Source organism: Arvicola amphibius, chromosome 12 (assembly GCF_903992535.2).
Source record: "Arvicola amphibius chromosome 12, mArvAmp1.2, whole genome shotgun sequence".
In the NCBI taxonomy this organism is placed as follows: Eukaryota; Metazoa; Chordata; class Mammalia; order Rodentia; family Cricetidae; genus Arvicola; species Arvicola amphibius.
Window position 1 is genome coordinate 32,836,704 of NC_052058.2, and position 27,439 is coordinate 32,864,142.

Here is a 27,439-nt window from a genome sequence, read left to right on the forward strand (position 1 = left end):
TTGGAAACATTTGGCCTTTTATTTTTCTCAGCACATTGTACAACTTTTTTTTTAGTTTTAAATGAGTGTCTATCATTGCTCTTGGTAGACAACAGATTCCTCATGCTACAAACAGAAAATATACATCTCAGATATTCCAAAAATTAATTGCATATTAGTCCTCCAGTAGAATGAGAAAATTTAGAAAAGACAAAAACTGTAAATATATGTGTGTATGTGTGTGTGCATATGTATGTGTGTGTGTGTGTGTATACATACACTCAGCCTCATGGAAATTGGGAAACAAGAGATCTTTAAACACATAACCACAGGAATTCTGGGAAATAACAATTGAAGATGTCAAATATAACAATCTTAGAAACTGATATAAATAAATTGGCATACTGATCAATATATCCAAGATAGTGTTCTCAAAATAAACCCAAAGGCCTTCAGGTTCTTAAAAAAAATAGAAAAACTGGTGGAAAGAAAGCATGAACTCTGAACTGAGAATAAGAAAGTGGAAACAATCACCAGAAAATAAGAAGAGACCAGCCCCCATCTGGAGCTGCTATGTCCCTCAGGGGCCCATGTGTTAAAGGACTGGCACTGTTAAAGGTGTTGGAAACTTCACAAACTTGGGAAGAATAGGAAGTCTTGAGTCACTGGGAGTGCAGGACGTGAGGTTTGTCTCCGCTTTCTGACCGTTGTAAGGGGTGTAGCTTCACTCTCAGGCACTCCTGCCGTGAACTGACGTCACAGCCCCAAAGCTATAAGGCAGCTTCCTAATCACCAATGAAAGCTCTAAGTGAGCCAAAATACCAAGCAGCACAATATGCATGTATTATGCACACACCTATTCTATACATGCATAAGTCTTACATTTTTCCACTTTATTGATATAGAAATATGTTCACAAAATATTGGAGAAATAAAAGGAAATTTGTTATGTGATTCTATCCCGCTAGAAGGACATTGTATGACTTCTAAAGGTGCCTGACTATTCCACTACAGTTCACAGTGGCGATGCCTAGGTGAAGGGGTGTCAAATGACTTTTAGGTTCGTGTTTCTATTTTGTTTGTATGTGAAAGATGATAATTATATATGACTCTAACAAAAACAGTGAAGTTTCCTCACACAACAAGTCTCTCATCAGGCTTGGTTTCTGCAGAATGAAATTGACTTTCTCAGCCTCTTACCCAAGTCCTTGATGACCTGGCTCGGCATTAGTCACTCCTGTTCCCAGACTTAATAACCTTCACTGGTCACAGTTGCCTCCACATCTAAAATAACCCCTCCTGCCCATTGCTCATGAGCCTTGATGGTCAAAATCAAGTGGTTCCTATGCCACATGCCAGGCAGGTGCTGGTACCACGCTCATGAATGTCCCATGATTCATATCTTTGAGTTAAATCAGCCTCAATCCCTGTAAATTAGTCACAGGCATTCTGCTGTGTAATGGAGAATGGATTAAATAACACCAGCATTACTGGGAAGCTTCCGGAACAAAATAAGTTGACCTTTCCAAATTCCTTCCCCTTGGAACCTTCTGGTATATCATGTCGGGAACAGGTCTCACCTGGCTCATGATGGCTTTTATCATTCCCAGTAGCAACAGGGCACCTTCTGTGCACAGCCCTGCCTGGAGGACTTCTTGCTGGTGGTATTTCTGTAGAAGCCACTGAAGCATTGAATCCAAGCTCTCCTGGTAGAGGAGGAAGAATCATAAGGCTGCCAACTAAGGTGGCGAGTTTTGTCACAGTGCATTGCATTTCCCAGGGGTCCCAGTAGGAAAAAACGTAAGAGGACAGGAAGAGGCTAGCTCATTAGCCCTTATGAAACCTCCATAGAAATGCACAGCTATAGGGGTGCTACATCCCCAGAAACTTGCAGCAAGTTGAGCTCTTCAGGGCTCAGGGTGTAGAACAGGGAGCAGCACGTGTCTGCAATGCTCACGGCCCTGGGCTCTAATCTCAAAAATACTCAATTTCCCAACCAAGTACAGTGGGCATTATAAATGAACTTATAGAAGACAAAAAGGATGCCAAGGTTCAGGGAAAGAGCAGAGAGGGATCAGGGTGTAGACTCAGGAGACCTGCCACTGCCCTTTTAATAGCTCAGACAAGCTACTCAGCCTCTTGGCGGTTCAATTTCCTTCTCTATGAAATGAAAGCTCACATTATCTACTCCCACGGGATTGTTTAAATATCAAGTGAAATAGAATATGTAAAGTGTCTCTTCCGGGTCTTGGACCTTTAGATGTTTGTTTCCCATAATACAGAGAGAAATAAAAATGCTGGGTCTCATTGAACTTAACACAGCATATTCAGATCCTTGTGCTGAAGTGATAGACATGCTATTTGTGTCTAAATCAAGATGTAGATCCAAGCCATAAAATATGGGACTAGGTAATGGGCTGAATGTCTTAGCCATGTCTTTTCCCATTTCAATTCAGTTCAGAACAACACAGCTAAAGGCTAAGAAGTGATTTCCAGTCCTGCTACTCATCAGTCACCCAGGAAGATGAGCCAAAGGTCATATCTGTCCCCTGCTTTCTCAGGGTTTTGAGAGGCAGCACCACTAATGTAAGGTCAATGCTATGTAAGGTACAAGGGGACACAAGAAGGACTTGTCTAGAGCTGTCAGCAGAAGTGGCAGGGAGAAAGGAGCAAGGGCACAACAGGTAGACACATGACAGGTGAGCACAGAACAGCTGTCTTGTAGCCATGACCCAGCAGAGTGACAGTAAGAAGAGCAGGTAAGTTGAAGCCAGGTGGAAAGGTTAGCCAAGTCACCGAACTGAAGGAATCCTAGTGCTGGCTGGGGTCTACATCCGACCTTGTAGGTATAAAAGCCCAGAAAAGCTAGAACCAAATATGAGTAAGAGTGGATGGATGGTTAGATGATGCAGTGGGTGTGTGCTCTTCTTTTGGGGAAATTTAGCAAAAGGAATTCGTAAACGTGAGAAATGGGGCAGGAATAAGCCAAAAGTATGAATTAAGGAGCAACTTCTTGTCTAAGCGGGACATAGTTGAACTTGCTTGTGGTCTATGGGGGAAGAGTCAATGAGAAAGGAAAAACTAAATGGAAAGAGGAGAAAAATGCTGTATAGGGTGAGTCACTCAGGACTACAGAAAAACAAAAGCTTCATCTCCTAGTGACACTGGAGAGGGAGCATCTGTGATGAACAGAGCTGAGACCTAAGGTGGGACACTGGGGCATGGCCAGTCTAGAGTCCTGTAATGTCCCTAGCCATGCACAGGAAGAGAAAGATTAGATTGATCACATCAGGTATTATAAGAGAGATGGTGGGAGCCAAGAAAGTTACTAGTAAAAAAGGGGGCATGAAAATCATACACTGGGTAGTAGTGATGCATGTCTTTAATCCCAGGACTCAGGAGGCAGAGACAGATGATATCTGTGAGTTCAAGACCAACCTGGTCTACATAATGAGTTCTAGGACAACCAGGGCTGTTACATAGAGAAACCCTGTCACAAACAAACAAACAAACAAACAAACAAAACGTCTCTAAAGCTAATAAGAGGGAATCTGAAAACTAGGGGGTGCAAGGAATGGAAAATGTCAGACACAGTTCCAATAGGAAGAAGTAGAGGGATAGAGAATCTTAGGAAACAGCCATAATCATACAGAATCAGAAAAACCAAGTATGGCCCTCCTCCCCTGGAGTGTACCCAGAACCTACTCTGGGTCCATCAGTCAGCTCTGTGAGTGGTGTCTGGAGGAAGAAGGAGGACACAATGAGGTACACTTCTGGAATAAGGATATGGTAGGCCAGAAAGTCATTCAAGACCTGGAACCCAGGAAGGAGGCAGGGGCTCTGGTCAGGCACTGCAGGGCGGCTCTTCAGGTTGTCTGTTGATCAGGTAGGGGAGGCATAAGAGTCAGATAAGAACAGATACTGCTACAGAGTTAACACACTGGCCACCTCACAGATACACTGTGACAAAACATGCTTCATGTACAAGAGCACAGGAAAATGCTTCATGATCATTTCTTGCCAGTTCTTAACATGCTCATCCCCCTACTCATCCACCTACCCATTCATCTATCCATCCATCCACTCACTTATACACATGCTCATCCCTTCATTCATCCATCCATCAATCCATCCACTTACTCATATACCTATTCATTCAACAAAAACTGATACTAAATTCCAACTTTGCAGAAAGAAAAAAGGCAGCTCTGTACTTGGCAGAAGAGCTATTATTACACTTCAAAAAGATGTACAGATTCCAGGTACATACGCAGCAGACAGTATAATAGGAAGAAGAGGCATCAAGCCATTCATATCAATTGGTATGTGCTTATGAATTGTGATGTGCATCAGAGAGATATTACATAGAAGCAGAGAGATGTTATCCATTCTCCTAACTCATGTTTGTCCACTCCTGTACTGAAGGAAGTGGCATTGAGCTGGGACATGAAGGACAAATTTGCATCCACCAGCAGAGGTGTCCAGGGAGAAGGAGCAATACACCCAGTGTGTAAACAGACATGGTGATTTGAGGAGCTAATAAGCATTCAGCAAAGGTAGTCTAAGGAAGCAGGCCTTGGGGACAGGGCTACACAGGCCCTAAATGGTCAGGGTGGGGTAGGGCTTGATCTTTGCTCGTATCCAGGACAAAATGGTGATGGTTTCCTGGAGGCAGCCACACACTCACCCATCACAATGTCCACAGCCTCCATGCTGCACTCCACCCAGCACCCAGCAGACAGGCCATCTCTAAATCGCCCACGGAGAGAAGGGTTCGACAGAAAGTACAGCAGCAGCTTCAATGCCAGCGTGGTGGTGCTGGGATGCAGGTGACCCTGCAGAAGCAGCAGGAACCAGTCGGGTCCCAGGTTCAGAAACACCTGTTCCTTTGTCCTAAAGAGGCAATAAATTACAAGAGGTCATCTCTCATCCCATGAACAAGAGGCATGCCCTGAAAGACAAATGTGGCCTCACAAGTCACCCCACATAGGGAAGTAAGGCAACGCTTGGCCATTGCATATGAAGTATGATTATATTTTGAAGGAATATGATAAAAGGTTGGCATGGTCATTGCACAACAGATTTATCCTTTAACAGTGTGATGCAAGCAACCAGAGCTTCTCAGGGAAACTGGGAACTAAGTACAGGCCTGAAGACGAGTGTGCTCCTTGTAGCCCTGCCTTATGCTGTTCATATTCTCCCATCTCACTTCATTACCAGCAGCATAGTAATCCAAACACACATTAATTTTATGTCTGTCTCTAGTCAACGCTGATCGTAAATGTCCAGTGGTTAGCTGTGATGAACTGTCACTTCCAAACATGGGCTTTAAAATGCTGTGCTTAGATCTGCTAGAGGGAACTGGACAGCAGGAAGGTCAGAAGCCTGTCTAGAAATGACAATACAGAGCAAGAGCCCTAGCCATCTGAGAGTCATAGAGAGATCTGTCTGTGTAGGGCAGGCTCTCAGCATCAGCTGCCACAGTAGGCATGCTGAGGGACGGCTGGTGGCTACCAACATGAGCTATTACTGGACTAGATATAAAGAAACTGCCTCTCTTAGTATTGCCTTTGCTGCTTTCTAACTGGATGGCTTTGATGGGGCTCTTAGTGTACTCTGCCATTTCATTCAATGACAATACAAATGATAGTGATTGGATGTAATGGTACTATAGATGGTGATGATGTAATGGTACTATAGATGATGATGGTGATGATGTAATGGTACTATAGATGATGATGGTAATGATGTAATGGTACTATAGATGATGATGGTGATGATGTAATGGTACTATAGATGATGATGGTGATGATGTAATGGTACTATAGATGGTGATGGTGATGATGTAATGGTGGGAACCATGATGGTGATGATGTAATGGTGGGATCCATGATGATGCTAGCAATGATAGTTATGGAGGGGAAGTCAATGATGGTGGGGAAAGTGGTGGTGAAGATAGCGATGAGAATTAGCTTATAGAATCTTCATGATATCTTAGGCACCCTTCTCAGAATTACCTGGTAATTCACTTTATCCTCACCCTGTCCCTCTGTGAAAACTGCCATTTTCACTCTCACAATGAGGAGAAAGAGGCATACAAAGCTCATTGAACCTCTTCGGGGCCTTGGGGAAAGAGCCAAAACTCCAGTAGAGTTTTCAGAGTGCAGATGTGTGAGAACAACACAAGTCAGAGGAAGACAAGGGAAGAGGAAGGGACAGGAAGGGAAAGGGCTGGACTCACTCACCTCTAAGACACTTTCCAGACTGTGTTCTGATTCTAGGAATGTATAGATTTATAAACTGAGAGATTGGTTTTAGAGTGTCTGTGTGTGTATGTGTGTGTGTGTGCATGCACATGAGTGTGTGTCGTGTGTGCATGTATACACATGTGGTATGTGTACATATGTGTGTTGTATGCATGTGTATATACATGTATATATGTTGTATGGGTGTCTGTATACATGTGTGCATGCATGTGCATTGTATGCACATGTGTTTTATGCATGTGTATGTTGTGTGCATGTATGTATACATGTGTTGTATGAAAGTGTGTGCATGCGTATATACATCTGTATGTTATATGCATGTGTGTTTAGTGCATGTGTGTACATGTGTGTGGTGTATGTATGCATGTTTGGTGCATGAATGTGTGTGTGTTGTATGCATGTGTGTCATTGTATGGATATCTATGTTATATGCACATGTGTGGTGTGTTTATGTGTATGCACACATGTATGAAGACTACAAGTTGATATGAGAATCTTCCTCTATCATGATCCAGCTTATTTTTGGTACCAGGGTCTCTCACTGAATCTGGAGATCACCAGTTCAGTGGACTAACTGGCCAGTGACTGCCTGTGATCCTTGTGCCTCCACCATGCTCCCCAACACTGGAGCTATGTACACACCACATGCAACTACTTGTGAGAGCCAAGGATCCAAACTCGGGTTTCCATGCTTACAAAGCAAGTGCTTTGCCCACTGAATCATCTCTCCAGCCCCAAACTGGAAGTGATTAGCCACTATTTGCAGTTTCTGTGCTGGGGTGTCCCTCTCCATGACATCACCAAATACACCTACTGACTCCTAAACGCAAAGACAGAGCAAAACCACGGAATGGCTGGTTTAAGGTTGCATCCTAAGAGCCAGTAATAGTATACAGTTTACAGTGTTCTGGTATACAGTAGGTACTCAACAAATAGTTGCTAAGAGAATGACTACAGAGTCTCGGGCAGGCAACAGGAAAAGTAATGTACTCAGCCTTGTGATTAAACATTATTCTGACAGTTAATTGAAGGCAGATATTTCTTTTTATCCAAGTTGGAAGAGCTAACTAAACTGCTAAGTGAACAGCACAAGAATTTGGCAAACCTTCTCTCTGATAGATGTTATTTAGGCTAACCATTTCTCTGTTCTGTTGTCTGCCAAGTATAAGACATCAAAGACAGCAGTCGTTACAACTGCCAAAACAATAGCCATCATAGGGTGCTATGGTGACAGAAGGATTTATTATAGGGTGCTATGGTAACAGAAGGATTTATTGAAATGATTTCAAATCCGTTTCTAGTTCTCTACGCCCATGGAACATTGCATCAGTGCATCTCAGGGCAAGGTCTGGTTGATTGGGTGGAAAGAATATTATTTTCATTCTGACTAGTGAGGACACAGTGCAGCAAGCAGACTCGGAGATGCTTTTCATTAAGAAAAGGTTTTAACACCCTACCCTGCGTGAGGCAACCCCAAGCCAAATCACTCTTCCCGGGTACTCACTCAGAGGACAGATGAAGTTGGGGGGAAGATATTACACCAAACAGCATCTCCAGCAACTGGTTTCTAAGCCAGATTGCCTTTCCAGATGTTTGGCTTCCAGCTAAAGAAGGAAAACAAAGAAAATTCAGATTTGAGAGCAAACAGATGTAAAGAGACATAATATTTGCTACAGCAAGCAATTGTATTCATCAAACACATAGTTTACTTAGAAATTGGGCACAGATAGGGTTCAAAATCTTGGCACTGAATTCTAGACTTCCACGAGACACTTGAAAAGAGTTTTGGAATATGTTGTTCTTTTTCCCTTTACTTGGAGGTAGATTCAATGTTTACTCTTGAGGAAAAATCTTTAAAATGATAAGGTCAAAAATACCTTTCAGCGAGAAGCAACCTGACTCTTCAAGTATCAGAAAAGCTCTAAAGGACAAGATAATGACATTTAACAAGGATTAAATCGAAGACTCATAATAGTCATGGCCGTGTCCATCTTTAATCCCAGCAGTAGAGAGGCATAGGCGGTGGATCTCTGTGAGTCCATGGCAGCCTGGTCTAGCTAGGGAGTTCCAGACCAATCAGAGCTATGCTACACAGTGAGATCCTGTCTCAAAAAAATAAGGGTGGGATGGGTTAAAAATCTCAGCATGAAATCCATGTGAGAAAGGAGGCTGGCCAACTATATCACTCTTGACCCCTATCCATTCACTCAATCTCTTGGCTATTGCTTGGTGACAAGTTCAAGGAACACACACCATACAGCGGAAGCTGGGAGAAGAGTCATATTTCTATTTGATTCTGGATCCATCTGTTATTAAGGTCCGAATCTCTTGGCCTTTTGGTTCTGTCATCTGAGAGATGGGAACAGTAATTTCTGCTTCCGAGGCTTGGCCTAAGAAGAGGCAAAGCTAAACAACCCTGCCCCAGAGAGCATTTTGTGATGGTCAGGCTATTTTAGATCTGCCCTGTCCAACACAGTGGCTACTGGCTTCATGTGGTGACTACTCATTCAGAATGTGGCCAATGTAGAGATCCAAAATTCCAATTTTAACCATTTCAATTTTGTTGTTGTATTATTGTGCATGTGGTATGTGTGCACATGTGGATAGAGGCCAGAGGTCAATGTCAGAATAATCTTCTGCTGTTGCTCTCCACATTATTTGTAGAGACAGGGTTTCTCACTAAATCTGGAGCTCTCGGATTCTGCTAGACTAGCTGACCAAAGAACCCTAGCGATCACCCTGTCTCTGCCTCCCCAGCACTGGGGTTATAGATACATGCAGGCGTGCCTGGCTTTTCATACGGATGTTGGAGATCCAAGTTCAGGTTCTTGTGCTTGTATGGTAAGCACTTTATCAACTGAGCCATCTCTCTAGCCCCTAATCAGTTAAATTTTACATTTAAACGGCCACACCTTGAGCAGTGCAAATCCAAAGGGCCCAGGGCAAAGTGGCTGTAGTTGCTGCTTTATGCCCCCCTAGCAAAGCCATACTGAGTAAGACAGGACAGTTGTTATGTATAGGTAAGAAAGTGGCTCAAAAAAATCACATCAAGAGCTGGACAGTGGTGGCACACACCTTTAATCAGGAGGCAGAGACAGTGGATATCTATAAGTTTGAGGCTAGCGTGAGGTACAGGACAGCCAGGTCTACACAGAAAAACCCTGTCTCAGAAAATAAAAACATCACAGACTATACATTATAAGAAGTCCTTGGACTTTAGAAATAAAAAGCCTGTGGGACTGGAAGTGACCAGTCTATCAGAGAAGGTGTGGGATCGGGCGGGCAGGGGGTGGCATTCGTGGAGAGACAGCACACCCCCAGTATGAACAGAGGTTGTCCCCTCATACAAAGCTATGTGTACCGCTTCAGAGGGCCAGGTTGAGGCTCCTTGGGATACTGGGGGACCATGAGTTTCAACCAGGAAAGGAGCCTGAGACTAGCATATAAAGGATGCCTAGAGAGGGAACTGTCCGTGCTGTGGACCTTGGAGACCAGGGCAGGGTCTGAGGCAGGAATATATGACTTGGTGGATTGTATAACCTGAATTATTAAATGTAGCTTCCTCAGCCACTGTTTCGCCATCATAGCTGTGGGTGTTTCCCCTTCTTTCCCACAGTTCATTTTTAGGCAAAGGGGTCCCCAGTGTGTGCTTTGGGTGCCCTGAGGGTCATCTGATGCTTTGATATCTGAAGAAGGGGCTCTCACCAGGTACGGAGGGGTCCTGGGCTCCATCCAGGCAGCTCTGCCGCTCATTCACTGACGAAGGTTTGAGCGTGTATATAACAAACAGTCCAACCCTGTGTGTGGCAAGGGAAGGACGCACTTAGGCAGGGCTCTCAGCTGTGCCCGCTGGGTTTGTGGTAAGTGCTTTCTACATCATCCACTCGAGTGGGGCTTCTAGTGAAAGTCTGAGGGAAACGGGATTTTGCTGGGATCAGCACAGAGTTTCCAGAGACTTCTAAATCTCTAAATCTATCAGGGCTGGTCAAAGAATTTAACTCTGGTTCTTCCAGGTCAACTTTTCAGATCGGAGTGAAGAAGAAAGGATGTGGAACCATCTGACCATCCTGAGGGAACTCAGAGGAGGTAGACACAAGGGGCCATTGCTGCTAAGGGTGACTGGGGGAATGGATGATCTTGAGTCCTTGGGAATGGGTGTATAAGTGCTTGAGGCTGAATAATCAGCCTCTTCCACCCTGAGTCAAGCAAATCCACTCTTGTCCCAAAGCTCCTCCCTGGCTACAGATCTCTACAAAGGCCTAGGTATTGATAAGTACAGGGGTGGGCTTGGTATATTCCCATGTAAAATAGTTCCAGGCTCTTCCACCTGTACTGCCACCACTCCCAGGAGCTTGTTCCAGTACCTGAGTAAGTCCCGGATGTTAAAGTGGCCCTTCAGTTGACAGCCCAGAATGGCGATGATGGTGGAGACTTTGGACAGGGCCAGGCTCGGTTCGTTGAAGAGGAATATGAGCTTGGGTACCAGCTGTGCCTGGTGGGCCACTTCAGCATTCCTGGGGCCTTCCCTGGTGAGCCCGGGAGAGAGGCAGTGAAAGCTTTGGCCGGAATGAACCAAATTCTCTGTTTCTGCTAAAAAGGCTTTCCAAGCTAGGCTTGTTCCATGGCCCTCTGACTCCAGTGTTCTGGCAACTAGTCAAGATGCTATAAGACACCCATCGGGTATGTGTCTGCCAAGTGTCAGAGTTGCTGGAGCATGTGCTGATTGTCCCTTCCCATCCCTGGAAACCGCCTTTAAAGACAACCCCAATTACTGACTTGAATTCTGAGCCTCAGGGAGAGCTAATGCCTGCCTCAGAAAACCTGAGAACAAAGACAACAGACACACATGTGACCCAAGAGCACTTCCCAACAAGCAGCAGAAGCAGCAGCGACCTGCAGAGCCCGTCTGCATGCCTGAACTTCCTGCCCACCCTAAACCACAAAGTGGATGAGCCAGAGGAGAGAGATGGAATTCAAGTGCCCACACCCCTCCTCAGGATAATCACGATCTTATTTCCAGTAAGTTCTACTCTAAAGACAAGAGCCACTAGGGCAATGTCTGTTACTTAGACAACAGGTATAGAAAGTAGAGAATGTGGAGGGTGAGGAGGTGGATGTGTGTGTAGCGGGGGCGGGGTGCTCTTTTGGCCTGTTCTTGTTGGCATTACACATCTTCAGTTCTGCAGAGTTTTGCATCCCAGACACAAATGGGAAGAGATCACAGAACTATGTGAGAGGATAGACCCCAAACCTTCCACCCAAAAGCTGGGGCTACCTAGGCAGAGAGTCAGTCATAGGAGTTTGGATGAAAACTCCATTTACAAACACATCCATAAGAAGGATGACATTAACAGTTATTAGGTCGCAGGCAGAGGGATAGTCCACAGCTCTGCTGCCCTTTCTCCCTCCACAGCCCTTTTGTGGTTTCCGTGCCTCTGGAAAGGCAAAGCCATGCTCTTAGGCTGGCGATGGGACCACCATGGCCCATCAGGACTCAGTCCTGCCCTAGGACTATGGAGTAAAGCCCATGGAGGGTGCCCAGCAAAGAGGAAGACCCAAGGAGGTGTCCCACGGCCGCTTGGCTGCCACAGAAGAACCTCTGCCCAAGTGAAGCAGTGTACACTGAACCAAGGTTGAGGGGCAGAGGGAGGTACTTAAGTGGTACCCTAGCATCCTTCAGGCTATGAGCCCTCCACTTAACAGATGCTAATGAACTTCTTGACTACTTCTTCCAGCCCCTCCATTTCCATCCCTCCTCCTCCCTGCATTCTGTCTTCCTTAAAAAATTCTGGGGTTGCATTTCTGCCATTGGAACCTCCAAGTGGCTGTTTCAAAGTGACTTGGAGAGGTCAATTACAGAAACAATGGACAGAGAGCAGCTCAGGGTCCAGAGAAGCTGTATCTTCTGCAGGCCATCTCACCATTAGCTGAGCCCTAACTGGCCAAACTTGGGGCTAGTCCTTAAGGCTGTAGACCTCTATTCCCCAGCACCGTCTTCCAGAGGTCTGTCTGTCAGAGGAGAAAGAGCTTCCCACTGCTCAGCAGGGCAAGGTGAGAACCCACCACACTGGGAGGTTTCAGACAATACAGATGCCAGACCACTGGTTGTCCTGTCCCCTCAGCCCCTTCTATTTGGAGATAAAGTCCCAACACAATGAAAGACATTCGTTCTAACCCCAGGGCTACTGAAACCCAGCCAACCTTGGTGACTGAAGGATCTCCAGGAGGTGGGAAAAGAGAGCAAGCTCCAGGTTATCTGCAGTGTTTGTCCAGAGCTGGAAGACAGAACGGGCTTCTGTTAAGACCAAAGCATGTGTGTAGCAGGGTCTGCCGAGTCTGAGACTGGGATTGCCGACAGGTTTACCGCTCCGGAGTCAGGCTAATACCCTGACACTGAGCAGACGGGGAGGCCATCCCTAAGGGGAATCCCAAGCATCTCTCCTATTGCCTAGTGCCTCACTGTGGGTCTGGATTCTCACCAAGGACATCCCCATCAACCACTTCCCCCAGGATTGCTCACATGCTTGCAAATACACCCTCTATTAACAAAGCCTTTTCCCGCCCAACTCTGCAAACATGGCCCAGGATTCCTGGTCCCTAAAGTATAGCTGGACTTCACTCCTCAGAAACCCTGTGTCTAACTCTCTGTGGTACTGGGCAGGTGGGGGGGGGCATCAAAGTGTCTTCTCGTTCCTTCTGGTAGTGAAGAAGGCCTGGGTCTTGGACATTATGGCATCTTCAGGATATAGACAGCACCTGGGTGCCATGGACACTCCGTAAATGTTGCTTGGGATGGATTGATCCATCCAGAGGTCTATTGATCCTCCCATTTTTCCTCAAAGTCTCTAGCTGCACCTCAGATCATTCTTTAAAACAATACTTGGAACAACAAAGCACCATGCAAAGGAATCAGGATATTATCTTTAACCTTCATATCAGATTGTGCTTCACGGCTTTAAAAGCCTTTCCAAGACACTATAAGATGAAACCCTTCTGCCAGTTTGCAAGGAAGAAATTATAATCTTGGTTTCATAAATAACCATAATGGATCAGGGCATAAAGATACCTGCTCAGGATCCCAGCACTAGATGGGCTGAGGCAGGAAAATCATGGGTTCAATGCCAGCCTGGGTTACATACCAAGACTTTATCTCAGAAGAAAAATAATGACGAGATCAGAGTAATCAAGAAGCATCCCAAGGCCAAGGCCACACTCGTCAGAGATACCAGGGCTAAACTATAAACTCAGGTCTGTGAGCTCGAAAGCTGTTATGATTTTCCCCAGCTACTATCAATATGATTGTGAAAGAAGGTGAGACACCAGACATTTTTACTATGTTTTATTCACACACACACACACACACACACACACACACACCCCTGAGGGTCTATGCATCAGTCTCCAGTTTACCTCAAAATTGCAGAGCACATGCTGGAAGACACACGTGTTGGTGACAGCAGATGGTCGGAAGCCCAGCTCTGCAGTGCCAGCCACTGAGAGGATCAGCTGGAAGATGCGGTGGTTTAGGAAGGCTGTCTTCTTCCTCAGGAGAAAGGCTAAGATCTGGAAAGCAGAGACACACCATGGGATTCCCGGATGAGTCGCTGGACCCCTCTCTCCTATCACCGCTAGTTCCCACAGCATCCCTGCTCCCAAGCCACACCCCTCTCTCTGGACAGCCTTCCTCCATTCCATACTCTCACAAGACTCACCTGCACCAAGTTCTGTGGCACCTTCCCTTTCTATGCCCATCTTACTGGCTATTGGAGATGTGACCTCTCACGGCGACCTCTGCTTCCCCTCATTGTCACCCCTCATCTCTCCACGCTTTTCCTCATCTCTCACTGGATCTATGCATTCGTCACCATGGGCTCTCATGGGTGCGGCAACATCATCGGGAAGCCACCACATGTCCACATATAGATCACACAGCCTTGCTCAGGCTGCAGCCCCTGGCTGTGTCCTGCTATTATACCGGAAGGTGAGCAAGGCATAGCATCCACTCCGGGATGGAGACAACAAGGCCCTTATTTCTAAAAATGCATTGCAGAGCTAAGGAAGAGGCTTCCCTTGTGTCCTCAAGAGCTTGGCGACATAAAAATCAGGCTACCCAGCCACCTGCTAACATCTGAACCATCACCTATCCCTTCAGAACCCAGATCACTATACACAATTCAGTCTCCAACTCCCGGTTCCGACAAAGCTCACTCTCTGTCCCTGTTCCCCCAAGACATCCCCGTTGCTCTTCCAACACGCCTTCTGAAAACGCTGCTCACGGTCAGAGAATATGTGACATTTTTCACTCTCTTCTGGTCTTTTTTTTTTTGACACATCTTCAATTTGACATCCTTCTTCCCCCAAACAAGACCTCTCTATGCTTCCTCTCAAAGTTACCAACCAACCCAGCTTGGGGTGACAGGAGGGAAATATCTGCATCAAACCTTCTCAATTGCAGAGTCATGACAATGACATGAACATGTCTGCAGCGACTTTTCTGAGTGGGCACTCTTCTAAGTTCCCCATGTATGTCCATAGGCACAGCCATCCCCATCTCCGTATCTGCTAGTAGTCCTGTTACAGCCAACCCCATCTCTAATCTACTAGTCGTCCTATTACAACCATCCCCATCTCCGTATCTGCTAGTAGTCCTGTGATAACCATCCCCATCTCCGTATCTGCTGGTAGTCCTGTGATAACCATCCCCATCTGCGTATCTACTAGTAGTCCTGTTATAACCATCCCCATCTCTATATCTACTAGTAGTCCTGTTATAATCATCCCCATCTCCGTATCTGCTAGTAGTCCTGTTTTACACATGAGAGAACAGCATCACAAGAAGGTTAAGAACTTAAAGCAGAAAATATTTGCTGAGCCCTGACTCTTGGTCAGGCTTAATTGAAGTCCTTCATTTGTATGAGATCCTTCAATCCTCACTATAAGCCAAGAGGCAGGAGGGATGATATGAATTTTATAGGTGGAGAAACTGAGGCAGAGGTAAATTGTTTTTCAAGGTTAAACAGCAAGTTAGAAGATGGGGCAGGATTTCAAACCAGTCTGAGTCTATAATCTGGACTTAGCCAGTGTGAGGGAAGCAGAATAAGGCATCCTAGGCGATTCTGGAATCATCGAGGAGAATGCTACTTAGCAGACAAGAGAGCAAGCTGGCCCAGACAGAGCTCCTTGCAGCTGACTGTCACCTCAGCACTTCTGTCAATGAATGGCGGAGCAATCTATTGGCTTGGGTGGCCAAGGTCATGAGGGACGTGGGACTAGCTGGGACTCTCTTTCCCAGAAGTCACTCCAGACACGCTGTAATGCTACTGGGACAAGAGAAGCTCATCCTGGGGTTGACACCTCTTTGGGAAGCTGCGGGGCCAGCTGCAGGGCCAGCTGCGAGGGTGGGATTACCTGGTACCCACAGATGTGCTGCATCAGGTAGTCACACATGGCGTTACTGGTCAGAACCGAGTGCAGGACTTTCATGGCTGCATACATGGTGTGATCATCTGTTGCCAGAGAGATGAGGCCCAAGAGGATGGCAGGTCCTCCAATGTAGTCCAGGCTGCTGGCGGCAGGGCTGGAGTGGAACACCCTCACCCCTGAGGGAACCGAAAAGGACATGTCATCAGTATGTTATAGCAACGCCACACTGCAGCAGCCCCTGGCAGCCGCCTGTGTCTCTCTCTGCCCGCGTACAGGAAGAAAGGGCTGGGAAGAGAGATCGGAGCTCCAGAAGTCTGGGCAACGTGTCTGTTATTTTCACTCTAATATGGCCACGGCTCCTGCACACAGGCCACACTGAGTTCCAGAGCAAGGGTCCTTTCGTACAGGGGTACCAGTGGGGGGGGCGTTGAGCTCGTCAGTCAAGAAGCAGCAAGCTGAGCGGAGCTACACTCCTTGGTCACTCTCTGGCTACGCTTGTTCTCAACTCTGGCCCTCCTCCCAAGACCTCCCCAGGACATTCCATCTTGTCTCCCACCCCCAGAGTTCTAGCATGCACAAACCCTACTTCCCGACATAGAGTCTATTGCTTGACTTACCTAAGTGGCCCACAGCAACAGCACCGAGAGTCCGAAGAGACCCTGAGAGGTGGCCAGCACAGTTTCTCAGCAAGAACACAGGTGTGGCATTGTCGCGGGAAGCAATATTCATCTAGAGGAAGTGACAACAGTCAGTGCCACAAAACCCCTGCGAGAGAAGGGTTCAAGAGACCTACAGGATAGATACCTCAAGGCCCAAGGCTGGTGACATCTGTGACAATTAGTGGAGGACTCGCCATTATTGGGGACTGAAGCTAAAGTGTGAGATCACTGTCCCATTCCTCATTTGTGGGGCAATGGCAAGTGAGTCAGCTATAAGTACACAATCTGTATACCCTGTCTTCTCACAAAGAGGAGGCCATGGGTAGGAGGAACCCAGGGACAACAGCGAAGCAGCACTACCAAGGCTTTATCAAGCTGGGTGGCGGTGGTGGCACACTCCTTTAATCCCAGCACTCTGGAGGCAGAGACAGGCTGGTCTCTTTGGTTCAAGGCCAGCCTGGGCTACAGAGTGAGTTCTAGGACACCCAAGTCTACATAGAGAAACCCTGTCTCAAAAAACCAAGAACAAAGACTTTCTCAGCTCAGGCTCTGCAAAGCCCTGTTTCTACTACTGATTCCAGAGACCCAGGAGGAGAGGAATCCTGCCTTCTGTAATCATGATATACAGGAAGATACAACTTTGGTGCATGCCAGAGCCTCAATCCTGACCCCTGGGGCTCTCTGCCCATCAGACTGAAGAGAATACAAACCAACCAACCAACAGTCCTCAGCACTGAATTCAACAGAGATACTTCTGCAGGGATTAGGAAATGGTGAGGCACATAGCATCTTTCTTTACACATGCATTTGCTTGTTGTTCTGTAAGGTCGCTAGTGTTCAAAGCAAAGATCAGTAGTAGGGTTTCCAAAATCAAAATGATATTAAAAGAGTTCTGAGTCCTTCACCAGAAAGGGCACACATATTCCTCTTTAAACAATTTTTAAAAAGGCTTAGTCCTGGTGGGGAAATCGGCTGTGTCTTAGCAAATGAAGTGAGAAGTATGGCGTGCACCTGTCTGTCCGTCCACGAATGGACAAGCACAGGATAGTAACTGAAGCCCTGAAAGCCAACGAAAGCCACACAGTGAAGTTTGCAGTGGGGAAGAGGGGAGGCAGGGACGTGGGACGCTGTACCTCCTTGGCGATTAGGCGGCTGTCCACCTCGTTGTAGGTGTTTCTGATGTTCATTATGCTGGTGATAGAAGAGCTGGACACATGAATGCCAAAGGAAACCCTTTCCTCTGCAATGAGGGGTGTGGCTTCACCATCCGGGCCTTCTCCTAGGACAGCATACCTTTAGTCAGTTCCAGCCTCCCTTTACAGAGAAAGAAACTGACCCTTTGACCATTAATGCCCACCGCCACACATTAAAGCGGTCACTGGGTGGGTGTCTGCATGTTGCTACATTTTGTATATCTGTGTGTCAAAAGTTTTACTCCAGCTATGTTTCTCTGGTTCCTAATATAAGAATGAGATTGGAACCAAATGTGGTGAGGCAGACCTTTAATCCCAGCACTCAGGAAGCAGGGGCAGGTGGAAGGATGTCTGTGAGTTTGAGGCCAGCCTGGTCTACCTAGTGAGACCCTTTAAGGACAAAAACAAACAAAACAATGGCAACAAATAAACAGAAGGCAACCTTTCAAGGTGGACTCTTCTAGAAAATGAAGGTGCTGCAGGGATGAAATTAAGAAGAATAGAAACGTCTATCAAAGCTCTCACTTCACTTCCAAGGGGCTAAGTAACTTTGTCTGAAAGAGAAAGGGCGTGTGGGACTGACAGACCTAAGACTTTGAGTGCATGGCTACTGTGAACATCCCACTTGGCATGAGTATTCTGGCCCCCAGGTGACTGACAGCAAACCCTACTAAAGGAACACTGTATGACTACAGAGTCAGTGAACCTCAGGCTCCAGACCCGAGCCAGTGGCTCTGGTCAATGCCGTTGGCCCCAGGAAATGAAGGCCACACCAGACCTGGTCCTGGAAACTGAAGCACTCGGCAGTACTCAGTCGCCTTGGCCGCACATAAGGCCTTCAAACGCAGATGCATTTGTCTTTATTTCCAGATGGGAACTGACCCCTGGACCTGGCAGAGCTCAGAGAGCAAGCTCCCTGCTTGAACAGCCAACAATCAATAAAGAAAATGGGGATGCTGTCTGCCTGTTTAATAATTGAAGACAACAGTATACTTTAGTTAAAAAGCGTCTTCATTAAAAGGAATGTAACTTATTTATCCCATTCCCCCCTCCCTTTGCTTGCTGAGAGTATTACTCACCTACCTTCCTCCATTAGGCACTAAGGAGTTGAAATCTAAAGGCTATTGTCATTTCCTCTTCTGTGACAGTTTCTCTTGGGTTGTAAATATATAATGTTCCAATTACAAAGGCCTCCCCTAATGATTGACCTCTTCTGAGTTTATTCTTTATAAATATGCTATAAATAACTGGGTACCCACTTAAAAACTCATACGAGCAGAACCGTTATAAATCAAAACACTCCATACCTTGAAGGTGCACAGCCTGAAAGTTGCCACAGTACCTCGGGCCAAGTTTGATAATAAGTGCCAACGCATCCACTGATATGTCTTCTTCAAAAAGGTATGCGGGGCCAAGACGCCAGATTAGTGACGACTTTTGTTTCCAAACTCTAGGGGTCCCAATATAGCCATAAACATCCACAAATGAAGATGGGTCCATCGAAAGGAAAGTCCCTGGTAAGGCCTGAACATACAGCATCTGTTAAAACAAGAGCAGCACTTACCCCAGAGCCATCAAAGGTGTATGTGATGATACAATGTTAGAAGCTCATTTCCCACACCAAAATAAAATTTTATTTTATCTAAAATGTCAGAAAGATGGCTCTCAAATCTGGGAAGCACACAGCAGAACACCCAGAAAGTATAGATGTGGAGGGGCGTGGCACTTCGATGCCACCGTTGGAAAAAAATTTGACAAGAAATATAAAGAAACACAGTGTCCAGCTTCCTTGGCCCAGTCATTGCACTAAGAACATGTGTCCATTATTGGAACATTAATAGTTGCATGTACTTACAATAATTACTGTTGCATGGTTCAAAAAGAAGAAATAAACGGCTTCTGTTTGCAGATGGCATGCCCATGAATGTTTTTAATCTCCTGGAACTACTGAGCTCATCAGAGTCACAGGGTATCCAAACAACACAAAAATCAACTGCATATCTATAAACTAACAGTGAAACCAAATCCATTAACAATTATTCAAAGGAAAAATGGTGTTTAATAAAACATAAACAGGATTTGCATACTGAAAATTCCAAATTGATAAGAGAAAATTCAGAGATCTATGTTAAAGGAGAGATACACCATGATCACGGCTAGAAAGACTCAACATGCTAAAGATGTTACATTCCTTCTCATTGGTTTGTAGGCATAATGCAAGGTCCATCAAGATATCACACACACACACACACACATACACATATCCACACGTGTATACACACATGCAGATACACACACATACATATACATAAATATACACAAACATACACACACATATGTACACATAAATAACAAGTAAAAATGGAGAGGTGAGTAATTAGCAGATCATATGAAGGCAACTTGGCTTTGACATTGACCTTGGCTGAACCAATAGCTTGTCCATCCAGATACGTGGTCACAGTGCAATTCCTTTTCATTTCTTTGCTGACCACCACAGCCAGGTGATACCACTGGCCACAAGTCAGCAGCTGGCTGCACCTGACCTGTAGCTGGCGCCCTGCAGAGGGCTCGGCCTCATCTTCAGGCTCCATGACATCTGCAGAAGAGAACAGTGGACCTCACATGAGGCAATATGGTACAGAGACTCAAGAGCAGTGACGAGGGTGATACCCCTGGCTAGCCCACACGGGCCTTATGTCTGTGGACCAGATTCCCTGCAGCAATAGCTGCTGCCATCACTCCCCGAGCTCAGCCTCTGTGCCAGACACTAGTTAAACATGGCTACAAGCATTACCTCACTAACACGCCCACAGCCCTGTGAGGCATGGTGCTTGTCATTGCACACACTTACTACCCTAAGGCAGTAAGGAGAGCTTAGGCCAATCACACAGTCAGCTCTAACAGCTTCAGTCAGGCACCTGTCAGGTGACCTGAGAGGGAGGAGGCCATTTTCAGGACTTCCCATAGACTTAGCTGGGAGGCAGTGACTCTTAGCACAGGAGTGATGGCTGAGGTATCTGGGCCTAGCCATAAGGGAGGTGAGCTAGGGAATATGCTGGAGTCTGACGGGCAGAGCCAGGATCAGCCATCAGTTTTACTGAGCCAGCTGAACCAGGCTTCCAGGTACCCAGAGTTACCAACCTGCCACGTGGAAGAGCTGTCAGCCCTCTGAATTTGGGTCATTCGTGGACAGGTCAAGGGCTACTTCAGCTTCAACTAAGTTGAGTCTATTCTTCATAAACCTTTCCCTAGTGATGCAGTTTGTGTTCCATATGACTAACCCCAAGTCCCACCGGTGTTCCTCCTGTCAGGACAGAACTAGTTTTCTGGAAGGTCAATGAGCATGACCTCTAGAGCCACGCAGGGCCCAGACCAGAGTGGCACACTACATATATTGACTTAGACCTTTCACCGTGCACAGAAGTCAAGGGAGCATTTAAAAAGATAAAGAGATGCAGGGTGTCACCAAGTTTCCATGTACATCTGTGTGAGAATATCTGGCTGGGCCTCATTCCCCAGGCAGCAACCACACAGGCCTTGGAACCCAGGGCCTTACCCAGGGCTGAAAACTCTTTCTCTTCTGTGGACACAACCAGGGAGAGGTCATCCATGCAGAGACTGACGGAGAAGCAGACAAAGGGCTGCTCAGTCCTGGCCAGGTGGCGCACCAAGGTCAGGAAGCGCAGTGGGTGGCCCTCCATGACAGTGGCCTGCCGGCTGATGAGGAACCAGCAGGAGAAGGTGAGTCCTCCTGGTGGAGGGAACGGCCTGGGGGTACCTGGGGGTAGGACACAAGCATAGCTTTACACTCTGTCCTCAAGAAGTGGTTGAGACAGACACCAGGCAGCTCCGACCCCACCCTGCAGGGCCACCTACCAGGAACTAGCTCAGCATCTGGCCTACTCCGCACCCACTCCTATTCCACCAAGCTTGGGGTGCTTCTCATTGTTCATGCCAGGATAAGGAGGCTCCCAGACCTGGAGCCCTGTATGGCATGTGGCCTTGCCAAGGGAGCAGAGAAGTTGCTGTCCCTGCGGCTTATTAATATCTAAGCCTCTGCAACTGATCTCAATTCAGGCTTGGGGCCCCGTGGAGGTGAGGACCCTAGCTCAGCTGAACCTAAGGTGAAGAAATGACCTGGTCCAAGGAAGCACCACGTCCTTGTTGCAGCAGAGTTGGCGATACCGCTGACACTACTGTCCCCACTAGCATAGCATCTGTAGCCGTGTTAGCACACTTGGGACCATTCGCAGAAAGGAAGTTTGTCCTGAACCGACAGGCCAGCCATGAACCACCAGGAACCAGGCTTTGATAATCAGGAGCCCTGACCTCAGGTCACTCTAAGCTCTTGCACCGCACTACCCAGTGTGTTGTAAGTTCAGTGAAATGCTTTGCAAAGCATGGCCAGGCTCCCAGCTGATGCCCAGAAACCACCTACCATGGTTTCATCTCCTCCTGATGACCCCCCCCATCCCCTCTGTAGAGAAAGTTGACAGCATACGCGGCTCCATTTCAGCCTATTCCGGGCTTCTGTGCGATGGCTCAGCCTCAGATGCAGCTACTCCACAGATGTCAATGCTACCTGAGCGCTGGCTGTGGGGTGAGCCCGTGCAATGCATGATGAATAGGGTAGCTGTTCTAAGGGACCGTGAGCAGATGTAGTAGGCAGAAGTCTCCTCATCTGTAGAGACTTGAGACTGATGAAAGACTTGTGCTTTCTGGAGATGTGGGATAGAAATCTGCTAGGGTCCCCTAAGGTCTTGGGAGATGCTTACCTGATCCAGTCCCTCCAGAGATGGAGTGCTCTGTGCTGGTCCCCATGACAGTAGACAAGGTTGGAATAAAGAGGCAGCTGGAAATAAGAAAGAATTTCTGGTCATTAGATAGCATCAGCAGTCTGGGCTATGACATCTCCCTGCTCCACCCTACCCCAGCGGCAGTATGCCCTCTTAGGCCATGTGGCTCCAAGTACAGAAAGCAGTTGGCGCTGATGGGATGAATCCTCCCTGGGTGTCAGACAACATGGAGAACATTCTAGAAGCAGGTACAGTAGGAAAGAAAAGGGCTCTGGTCCTCCATGAATAGAGACTCTGCCGTTCTCCACTGGACAGAGGTGTAACTACTTAAATACACCTCTGTTTGAGCAACGAGAACCAATAGGGGCCAAAATTATGTAGCCAGTGTTATAGATCATCAGAGGTATTGGGAAAATAATAAATCATTTTCCAAATATATAAGAGTTCTCCATACCCATAACCTTCCACAGACATGTCGAATTCCACGAAGGATGGAGTCAGAGCTGCCCTCTGAGGCTGCAGATTGCGAGGAGAGGTCATGGAAATGAGGCTTAATGTTGTCTGGAGGGCTGTGGCTGAATCTTGGGAGGTCCACAGGGATCTGTGGTCCTGAGACCCTCCAGGGCATGGGCTGGCATCTGTAGGTTTGTCAGCTGTATCGGCACATGACCCTGAGACAGGAAACAAGAAAAAGATGTGTCCTTGCCTGATGTAGTACCCCTCCTGTTCTGGCAGTATCTCTGATGTTCCTGCCACAGCCTAATGGAGCATTCTGCAAGAGTCCCTAGGTACTTCCTAAATACAGTGGACCCTCAGTCTGGACTCTGCCAGTTTAGATGCTACGCAGTGGTGGCAATAACCAGATCTAAGTGACTTCTTTTAAGTCTAGCATGTTCTTCTCTCTGCATAGCATTTGCAGCTGCTGCCAGTGTCTTGCTTGCCTGGCTGGCATTCCTTGCTGGCCTCAAAGTGACTTGACCAGCTCTGTCTTCCATATTCGCCTGCCTATGGCTGCCAGCTCCAAGCCCAGCTCTCCACCTTTGATTCTGAGCTGGCCTTTTCTTGCCTCAGTGTTTTGTGTGGTCTTACATCCAAGGTGTCTGTAACGTCCTTTTTTCCAAACTGGATCCCTAGCATGGCATGCTCTCAGATAGATGGCTTGACTCTGGGCATTGTCCAATGCTTCCACTCCCAGCATACCACTTTGCTCCTGAGCTGTGAACTTTACAAAAAGCTTTGCTGCTCACCTCTGCCCAGTGCAGCACATGGGACCCCTGGGTTGTAAAGAAAAGAGGCCCATTGTTTTGTGACCTCAGGTAAAAGGGTCAGGCAGCTGCCTAATGCCACCTGTCTCATGTGGAGGCTGGAAGAGGTTCTGGGACCCCCAACCCCTATGCAAACTTTGCCTACTCCACTGAGCACCATGAAAAAAAAACACCTTTTAAAATCCGCCCACTTTTCTATCTTATAACAATCATGCATCAGGAATAAAAATGGGTTCTCTCTGACTCCACCCTTCTTTCTCCCAGCATTCAGTTTAGTTTTCCTCGCCTAGCTCTGTTCCCCTATAGCTCTGCTGTAGGCCCAACGCAGTTCCTTTATTAACCAGTGGTATTCACAGCATACAGAGGGGAACCCCACATCAGTTAACTGTTCACTCCTCAACCAGTCCTGTTCTGTCTCCTCACCTGAGTTTCCAGGGTTGTCTTCATGCCCAGGAGACGAATGGAGGCTTTTCCAGGCAGCTGGCTGGGGTGACCGAATGCCAAGGCCTAGGAACTGCCTAAACATCATCAAGAGAGGCAGCTAAAGTCACATTGCAGGCAAACTTTTCCAGGCCAATTCACTAGATACCCCCACCCCTGACATACAATTTCCAAAAGTCACACGGAAACTGTGTGCCCTGGTCTTGTTATCTATCCAGCAGAGTTGGTGAAGCTGGGGACTGTTGTGGGAGCTGAAGGAGCGGAAGGAACTCCCGCAACAGGGGACGTCAAGCTGGACTTCATTCTATGCACTATTTACCGGTTTATAAATGTATTTCCTGTGTACTTAGCTTTGCGGCCCAGTCTGGCAGGCCTGAGAGTGGCTGAGAGGCTCCTGGGTCCCAGAGCCACTGTCTGGGGGGTTATTTTCTGTCCCCTCTGCTCCTTTGGAAGTGGCAGTCTGCTGAGTATGAACCTGGACCATCTTCTCCATCCTGCTCCAGGGCAGTAAGGGCCTTAACTTTTCTTGCATGATGCATGTCCTTCCTCTGCTTTCTTGTCCCTTCTCCTGCGTCCTTTCTATCCCTCCTGTGTGCAGAAAGACCTCTGCTGTGTACAGTGAAGTCCCTGAATCTGATCCTTTTCATGCTGCCCTGGCCACTGCCCCTGAAAGTCTAGCTCTGTGCAATCTGACCCTGGATCCAGTCCAGGCCTCCGGGATTAACTCTAGATTTACCTCCTTGACATTTTCATTCCCCAGAGAATGCCAGATGAGGCTATGTCTGCTCTGTGTGCATACACATCCGATGCTGGAGCAGGGGAGAGGAGGATGCACACTTCTGTCCCTGGTGACTTGATTGTGCACAGGGTACCCATTATCCATCCTGCTTTGGGGTCTGTGGTGTTGGATGCTTAATGCATGCAGTACCTTAGCACGTCTGGCTCGATGGCTTGGGAGCCGAGCTTTTCAAAGATCCTGATGAGAAGCGAGTGCAGGGCACTGCCACCCGTGCTGAGGGTTCTGCGGCAAAAGGTCATAAGTGTCCGGAGCATCCCTGCCTCGCACATGACCTGGCGATTCTTCTCCGATTTCACCAGGGATAGGAGGTGACTGGCCATGGAGCACTGAACCTCCTCAGAAAGCTAGGAGGCGATCAAAGCAAGCAGTGAGTCTGGGAGAGCAGAATGTCCTCTGGGTGGCTCTGTAAGGCCACCTGTGCCCCCCACAGCTGCCCTTACCCACTGTCTCAGCTGTTCTTCTGAATGCTAGCCTCACCTGCAATAACAAGCTAGGGAAAGTCGGCTACTTGAGCTAGCTACCAACTCAGAATACAGGCTGCAAACAGGAATGCGGGAATCCTGGGTCCTCCTCAGAAAGGTGTTATCAAAACCATTTAACACTGGGAAACTTTCTGAGTTGATTGCTAGCACTAAAATGTCTACGGATTTCAAAAATCAAGACTTGACATCTCCTACAAAAGGCAGGAAAATCTGGTCATACAGCTTTCTGACCTTCTCTGATGAAGTCACTGATCCTGAAGAGTGGCTATGCCACTAAGTGGACCCACATTCCCCAAACTGAATTTATTCAATCAATTTCTACATTTTAGTTTGTACTTTGAGTACCAAAGGTAGGGTCCACCTAGTTGCATGAACAAAACACTCAAAACACACACATGCATGCACACACATGTGCGTGCACATGCGTGCGTGCACACACACGTGCACACCATCCTTTTAATACCTTAAGTCTTTGTTCTACTTTGTGGTTTCAAGAAGAGAAATCTATGCCAGTGTCAATGATGTTAAGATACCAGAGCAAGGCCAGGAGAAACCACAATGGCACTTACCTAATATAGTCATCCCCACCCATCCCACGAGAGAGGGACTCCAGGACTCCCCTTGGGTGCCAAAACCCACAGATGTTTGAGTCATTTAGATAAAGTGCCATGGTATTTCCGCTTAGCCCATGGATATCATCCTGTACCCTTTAAATCACTTTTAGATTACTTAAGACACACAATACAATGCAAATGCTGTACCATCAACATTCCGCTCTGTCGGGAATAATGACGAGAAGCAAAGTCTACATGTTCAGTACACACGCAGCATACTCTACTGTCTCCAGTCCATGGAATAGGCTGATCTGGAGGCCGGCTGTGATACCTCTCTCGTGAGCACTGGCATCTGATCTCACCAAGCCACAGACGTGTGCTACTCCCATCCTCTATGGAGGTTTCCCTGGAACCTCCCCAAGCCTCTCAGTCTTGTTCCTCCAACCGATACTAAGGGGCCCTGCACTGGTAATGCAGACACTGCCTACTCTCAAGAGAGTCACAGACTAAACGTAATATGGATAAAAAGCCAGGGAGACCATTTGTACACAGTGAGGAAAATGCTTTAAACACACTCGGTGACTGGGAAGAGAAGGCGTTTCCCATGGCCCTGTGTACATTTCATGGACTCTTAAAGGCAAAATGGAGGGTCAGGGCTGATGTTTACTTTAAGGGTCACATTTTACCTGTGACAGCAGTAACTCCCGGGGTACTTAGGATGTGCTCTCAGTGTTCCAGCATGGACCGAATGTTGTAATCACGGCATCATCTCTGCTCTGCACATGAGGAAGCCGAGCTCAGAGAAGGTAATTGCCCAGAGTCACATGGCAAGGGATTGGACTGATGATGAGCCTGGGACTCATCCTCAGAAGCATATCATTTCATCACCGCCTTGCCGGGTTTACCACTTGTGTAGCTTAGTGCCAAAAGATAGTACCTTCCTGTTGTTACGTCAACTCAAGGCTTACCTGCCTAGCTCCTGCAACTCCTGTTTCAAAGTTAGGACATTGAGTAATTCCCCCCTTTCTTTCTGCCCGTGTGTGTGTGTGTGTGTGTGTGTGTGTGTGTGTGTGAGAGAGAGAGAGAGAGAGAGAGAGAGCAAGCGCACTTATGTGCGTGAATTCGGGGATCAGTGTATCACAGCACACATGTGGAGGTCAGAGGACAACTTCAATATCTGTGTTTACCTTCTACCTTAAGACAGAATCTTTTGCTGTTTTTTTTTTTTCCCATTGTGGATGACACACCAGCTTCCAGTGATTATCACTTTCTGCCTCCCATCTCCTACTAGGAGGAATGCTTGGATTACGGACACTCATGTTCTGGGGACTGGAAATCAGGTTCTTAGGCTTCTGTGTCCAGCTCTTTTACCCTGAAGAGCCCTCTAGCCCTTTAGCGTCCCATATCTAGGTTACCTTAAAATTTGGGGGCATGCCACCATGTGTGAGGGACTTTAATTATGACTTTCTTGCTGGGCAGGATTTTGTCATTCCAAACTGTCAGTTTTGTCAACGCCACCAGTGACTGATGTTGAAGACATGTCTCATCACATGGAGGAGATGCTGCTAACACTAGCCTGGTT

The 27,439-nt window shown here is 47.1% G+C and overlaps 1 protein-coding gene across 1 annotated transcript in view; it reads right to left on the reverse strand.

Annotated features, from left to right (window-relative positions):
• Positions 1 to 27,439, reverse strand: part of Wdfy4 (WDFY family member 4) — a 232,123-nt gene that overhangs the window by 127,451 nt on the left and 77,233 nt on the right. Inside the window, 18 exon segments of the mRNA XM_038350155.1 lie at positions 1,560 to 1,685; positions 3,685 to 3,854; positions 4,667 to 4,872; positions 7,750 to 7,849; positions 9,951 to 10,042; positions 10,610 to 10,771; positions 12,447 to 12,520; positions 13,656 to 13,808; positions 15,654 to 15,844; positions 16,286 to 16,397; positions 17,461 to 17,606; positions 18,828 to 19,059; positions 19,938 to 20,116; positions 21,077 to 21,298; positions 22,296 to 22,372; positions 22,771 to 22,987; positions 24,005 to 24,099; positions 24,951 to 25,165. Of these exon segments, the coding sequence (XP_038206083.1) occupies positions 1,560 to 1,685; positions 3,685 to 3,854; positions 4,667 to 4,872; positions 7,750 to 7,849; positions 9,951 to 10,042; positions 10,610 to 10,771; positions 12,447 to 12,520; positions 13,656 to 13,808; positions 15,654 to 15,844; positions 16,286 to 16,397; positions 17,461 to 17,606; positions 18,828 to 19,059; positions 19,938 to 20,116; positions 21,077 to 21,298; positions 22,296 to 22,372; positions 22,771 to 22,987; positions 24,005 to 24,099; positions 24,951 to 25,165 (2,769 nt within the window).